Source organism: Zeus faber (genome assembly GCF_960531495.2).
Source record: "Zeus faber genome assembly, chromosome: 22".
NCBI classification, from domain to species: domain Eukaryota; kingdom Metazoa; phylum Chordata; class Actinopteri; order Zeiformes; family Zeidae; genus Zeus; species Zeus faber.
The window spans coordinates 16532725-16538973 of record NC_137209.1 but is presented as its reverse complement, the minus strand read 5'-3'; the positions used below and the strand labels follow the sequence as shown (position 1 = coordinate 16538973).

Below are 6249 nucleotides of genomic sequence, written 5' to 3'. Positions count from 1 at the left end.
CGACCAGAACCCGTACGGATCCCGGGTGGAAGAGCCCCCCGAAGACCTCCCACGCAGGACAAACACCGTCTTTAAGCTCCTTTTTAAACAACAGCTCATAAAAGAAAATAAACACAAAGGATAAAGGTGTCCACGGCAGCGGCAGCGGTGCTAGGCAGGACGATCGATCCAACAGCAATCAATCAATCAACTGATCGATCGGTCAATCATTGGGTAAGTTGGCGTGACTTTTTGGACACTGGAGATTGGGTTGAAACGCTTAGGCATCGGCAGGATTGGGTCGTAACAGCGATTTAAGGCTTTTGAGGCAAACTTTTACAGCTACTGGAAGGTGAAGGTCATGACTCTAGGGACAGATGAACATCCCATAATTCAACTTATCTCGGTAAAGGGATGGACGCTCGACCGTCGGCCCCTCCCTTTCAAGTCAGTACGGTTTTCCGACACGCAAACCCTTAATACAGATGCGGCACCGCGGTGTTGCTACGTCGGCCATTTTGCCTGCAAGGCAGGCCTCCGATCATTTTGCAGCGGCCAACCGAACGTTGTTTTTCCTGAGGAAGAAAGAAAGAAGGAAAGGAGAACAGCGTGGAGATGCATATGGATGAGATCTAACAGACCACACCAAGACTTTTTTTTGGGGGTGGGGGGGGGGGGCGTGCGGTGTTATCAAGTGCGAGTCAAATACAAAACTTATTTTACACGTCAGCGGAGCAGGACCAAAAATCCCGGACCCAAGTCCATTCTAAGTCAATACGATACGGAGTAAAGCACGAAACCAGGCCCTGTCCTCCTCCAAAAAAAGAAAAACGAAAAAAAAAAAAAAACGCGCTCCCTTAAACCCAGACGGAAGGGAAATATAAACGTTACACACTGACGTCTTGTTCTCAGCTCGGACCGGGCGATCTGATGCGGTTCCACTTTAACGAACGTTGAAATTCTCCCCAAAAAACCTGGCTTGGATCAGCTGCGGATCGGACCCATTTAGGGGCGTCTGAGGCACTACTTTGGCTGAAAGGTTAGAAGATATAAAACGATTCGGTCAGTCTGGTGTTCCCCCTCTCTCTCTCTTTCTCCCTCTCTCTCTCCCTCTCCGTCGAGTGCTTTCTCTCCATCTTTCACCCTCACACTATTTTTTCATCCTTTCCCCCTTTTCACAGGGTGTCTGTCGTCGCTCAAAACGCCACCCGAATCAACAGGGACTATTTCAGGTTCAAAAGAGCCATTGAAGCGCTGTAACACACACACACACACACACACGCATGCACCCACGCACCCACGCACACACACACACACACACACACACACACACACACACACGTAATCCAGGAAATCCCGTGGAATCCAGGTGGATTAGATCAAGCGCTCGAACCTTTCCTGCCCTGACCTAAAGAAAGAGTGTGTGTGTGTGTGCGTGTGTGTGCGTGTAGTTCAGTACAGGGTCATGGTCAACGTCGGCCCAAAGTCCTTTTTTCCCCCTCAAGAGCTCCATCGCGTGCGCTGATTGACCACACACACACACACACACACACACACACACACACACACACACGCACTCTAAATGGGCTGGGGATATGGTGGAGGAGGAAGAGGAGAAAAAGAAGGACAAGGACGAGAAAGAGTTGAAGCGTCGAAAAATGACATGACCCTGATTAAGGCGATACCATCATTTCTGACAATTACATATTTTTAGACTTTAGACTTTAGAATTAATTATGTAAACAAACGAATCAAAAATGTGTTTTTGTGACAAAATTAGTGAAATGATCTTTCTCAAGCCAAAATACATTTTGAAAGGGGAGAGGAAGGAAGAAAGAGGAGTGAAGGTCATTTTACTTTTACCAGATTTGATGATTTTAATTAAAAGTTGTTTGACGTGAACGTTGACCTGCAAACTCCCGGGAGCCTCTCAAACTTAACATAAGTCTCTTTTATATAATATTGTTTCACACTGTTTTACATATTTTATATTTGCATAAACCCGGAGGATCCTTCCAGATCACCGAGTAGATAGAATTCCACTAAAAATCCTCTTTTTAACCGAAAATCTGCGGACGCTGCAGCAAAGTATCGACGAAGCTGAAAACTTTGACTGAAGCTTGGGTCGGCGGTTTCCGTGGAAACCGACCGCCAGATGAAAGTATGGGGGGAATGAAAGAGAATAAACGGAGGATTCTGAGAACTGGATGTAGAGCTTTGGCGATAGAGAGATGGACAGAATGACAGAACGATAGATAGATCGATTTTGCTTCTTTCTTTCTTCGTCCGCTTTCCTTCCTGATTTCTGTTCGGACTTGAATTCATTTATTCGCTCAATTGATGTTTTTCATTCACTGATCCCCCGTTCCATCCTTCCCTCCGCCACCCCTCCCTCCCTCCCTTCGTCCTCATGCGTCCTTTCCCCGGGCCGGTCCAAACGGTCCCACGAGCCTCATGGCGGCGTAGTTCTGCAGGACGGAGAGAGGAGGAAAAAGTAGAGAAGAGGTTAATCTTGAACCCCTTTCCCTCTCTTTCTCTCGGCTTTTCTATCCATCATCCATCCATCCATTTATCCATCCATCCGAGCACAGACTTACGGGGAAGGCGTAGAGGAAGACCCCGGCGAAGAGGAGGATGAAGAAGAGGAGGACGGAGAGAAGGATGATCCACTTGAACCTCCTCCACAGGATGAACCTCAACGTCTTGTAGGGGGAAGAGAACCAGAGGAAGGAGGTTTCTGGACGTCTGGAGAGGAGGAGGAGGAGGTTCAGGGGAGGAGGGGAGGAGGAGGAGGAGAGCAGGGGAGGAGGGGAGGAGTTGGAGGAGGAGGAGAGCAGGGGAGGAGGGGAGGAGGGGAGGAGGAGGAGGAGAGCAGGGGAGGAGGGGAGGAGGGGAGGAGGTGAGGAGTTGGAGGAGGAGGAGAGCAGGGGAGAAGGGGAGGAGGGGAGGAGAGCAGGAGAGGAGTGGAGGGGAGGAGGGTAGGAGGTGAGGGCGGGGGGGAGGTGAGGGGGGGTTAATTTGTTTTGTACATCATGTGTGTGTGTGTGTGTGTGTGTGTGTGTGTGTGTGTGTGTGTTTCTGTGTGTGAGCATTTGTGTGCGTGTGTCTGTGTGTGCATGTGTGTGTGTGGGTATGTGTGTGTGTGCATGCGTGTGTGTGTGTGTGTGTGTGTGTGTGTGTGTGTGTGTGTGTGTGTGTGTGTGTGTGTGTGTGTGTGTGTGTGTGTGTGTGTGTGTTTTGTCTCACTGAGGCTCCTCCAGGTGTGGGTTCATGTTTGGTTCGTCTCGTCCTAAACCTGCGGGACGCTCGTCCTGCTCCTGCTCAGAGACAATCTCTAGAGACATCTCCACCTTCCCCTGGAGAGAGAGAGGGAGGGAGGGAGGGAGGAGGGAGGGAGGGAGGGAGGAGGAGGGAGACAGAGCGAGAGGGAGAGGGAGGGAGGGTGGAAGGAAATGTAGAGAGTGGAGGATGGAGAGAGCGACAACAGAGAGATAAAGAGAACCAAGTTAAAGAGTTAAAGAATTTAAAAAAAAAAGGGGGGGAGCGAGAGGGAGAGACAGGGAGGGAGGGAAAGGGGGGGAGAGGCGGGAGAGGGAGGGAAAGAGAGTAGAGGGAGGGGGAGAAAGAGGGAAATGGGAGTGAGAGAGAGAGGGAATGGGCAAGAGAGGGAGGGAGGGAGGGAGAGATAGAGAGATATAGGAAATGTGATGTAAGATTATACAACGATAATAATCATATCAGCACAGGAAGTGTTGCAGTGGCGCGTTACCATGGTAACAGATGCTACGATGCTGAGAGGATACATTTATTGTCCTCGTAATGTAGTGTCCTGCATGTTAGTGTGTGTGTGTGTGTGTGTGTGTGTGTGTGTGTGTGTGTGTGTGTGTGTGTGTGTGTGTGTGTGCGTGTGTGTGTGTGTGTGTGTGCGCGTGCACCCACAGCGATGCTCCGCCCCCCTCCCTCCCCCTGGCTGATGCAGGGCCACCACCCCTTCATGCTCTTCTGCTGGAACAGCGACACGGTGCTGCGCTCCGACTGGTCCAGCAGCTCCAGACGACACTTCTCCGGGGACTTAGCGGGACGCGGCATGCGGTGCAGGTCCAGCTCCAGGTGGCCTGCAGGGGGCGGCATCGCCAGGTCAGCGCACCTTGCGTACCCCATTCTCATTGGGAGGTAACGGCCGGTCGGCTACGCATGAATAACGGCCGCTGATCTGTTGAAAGTGACCGTCGCCACGGACGACCACCTCTCCGGCTGGATTCACGTCCCTCGCGTCGCTCGGCCCACATGCTAATTCTAACGCTAGTGGCGCCATCTGGTGGCGTTGCATAGGAGCTACAATGTGCAACTTGATCCAATTAACATTAACAACAGTGAATAGGTTTGTTGAGGTTACTACTTGAGGTTCTCAGTAGAACCTTGTAAACTAGACAGTCATGAATTGATTTAAAGTAAATATTGCGTCTCAATGTATTAATGGTAGTAAGTAATGTATCTTTTAGTTGGTAGCTGTGTAATAAGCAGGAAAACGTGCAGCCAGACGGTCGTTATCACTAAAAAACTCCCTTCGGTGAGTCTATATGCAATATTATTTTTGGAAAAATGTCTCTCTTTTTTCGACTGATCACACACACACACACACACACACACACACACACACACACACACACACACACAGTGCTTGAGGCCAGACGCTCGATGTGGAAAGAAATCTAATGTTTCATATTTGCCCTTTACAGTAATTTGTCATAAAACCCAAAGCCGGAACACACACACACACACACACACACACACACACACACACACACACACACACACACACACACACACATACACACACACACACACACACACAGACACCCTGTGTACCTAAGTAGTCGTCAAAGGAGAACTTGTCGTTGTCCCAGATCTGGATGGTGAGTTTGGGAGGAATCTTGGTCTCCGTTTTGTCCAAACTCCAGAAATGCTCCTTGATACGGACAGAAAGAGACGGATGGATGGATGGAGGGAAGGAGGGATGTAGGGATGGATGGATGGATGGATGGATGGATGGATGGATGGATGAATGGATGGATAAAAAACACTGACAACCCGTCCCTCCCCCATCAGATATGGGATGTTCAAATTGAAATGATGTCACGGATTACAACTTTGAAGTCCGGCAACATACTACGATTACAAACGCCACAAACTAGGTTGATCGATCTCCCTCCCTCCATCCCTCCTCCCCCATCCCTCCCTCCATCCTGTCGTCCCCCCTCCCTCCCTCCACCCCCTCCACCCCTCACCTTCTGGTCCACGGAGCAGAGCTGCTCAGCAGGGAGGTAGTGGAACGGGAACAGGAACCTGTAGTTGAAGTTGCCCTCCCCCCCCAGTGAGCGGTAGTGAACGTCCGTCTTCTGCTTGTTCTGCTGGTGGCCGTGCAGCCACCTGGGAAACACACACACACACACACACACACACACACACACACACACACACACACACACAATTAGGGAGGGAGGGAGGGAGGGAGAGCGAGCGAGAGAGGATTAGAAAATTTAGCAAAGAAAGGGAGGGGGAGGGATAGAGAGGGAGGGGAGAGAGAGGAAGGTGGGAGGGGTGGTGTTGGGGGAGAAAGAGAGGGAGGGGGGTGAGAGAAGTTGGGACGGAGCGATAAAGAGGAAGGAGAGGGAGAGAGAGAGAGAAAGGGAGGGGGAGAGGGGTGGTGGTGGGCGAGAGAGGGAAGGGGGTGAGAGAAGTTGAGAGAGAGAGAGCTCGAGAGGGCGGCGGTGGGGGAGAGAGATGTGAGGGGGGAGAGAGAGGGATGGAAAGAGAAGGGGGGAGTGTTGATAGAGAGGGAGGGGGGAGAGAGGGTGGAGAGAGGGATGTCGGGATGGAGAGAGAGGGGGGAAGTCGGGAGAGAACGAGGTGGGATGGGCCGTGGTGGGAGATAGATGGAGAGAATATGGGAGAGAGAGATGGAGAGGGAGGGGTGGAGAGAGAAGGAGGGGAGAGAGAGAGCAAGAGAGGGGGAGAGGGGGGATGGCGGGGGAGAGAAAGCGGGGGGAGGGGGGAGTTGGGATGGGTGGTGGTGGGCGAGAGAGAGGGAGGGGGGGAGAGAAGTTGTGAGGGAGCAATGGAGCGAGAGAAAGGGAGAGAGAAGGACGCAGGGATGGAGAGAGAGGAGGGATGTGGGTGGGCCGCGGTGGGAGAGGTGGAGAGAGGGGGGTGGAGAGGGGGGGAGGCGGGGGAGAGAGACGGAGGAAGAGAGGGGGAGGGATTCGAAAC

At 51.8% G+C, this 6249-nt stretch overlaps 1 protein-coding gene across 1 annotated transcript in view; it reads right to left on the bottom strand.

The window, feature by feature from the left end:
• Nucleotides 1–283: 283 nt before the first annotated feature.
• dysf (dysferlin, limb girdle muscular dystrophy 2B (autosomal recessive)) overlaps nt 284–6249 on the bottom strand; it is a 73019-nt gene continuing 67053 nt past the window's right edge. The window contains 6 exon segments of the mRNA XM_080023064.1: nt 284–2447; nt 2577–2724; nt 3226–3335; nt 3919–4094; nt 4849–4948; nt 5268–5409. Of these exon segments, the coding sequence (XP_079879190.1) occupies nt 2388–2447; nt 2577–2724; nt 3226–3335; nt 3919–4094; nt 4849–4948; nt 5268–5409 (736 nt within the window). The 3' untranslated portion in view covers nt 284–2387.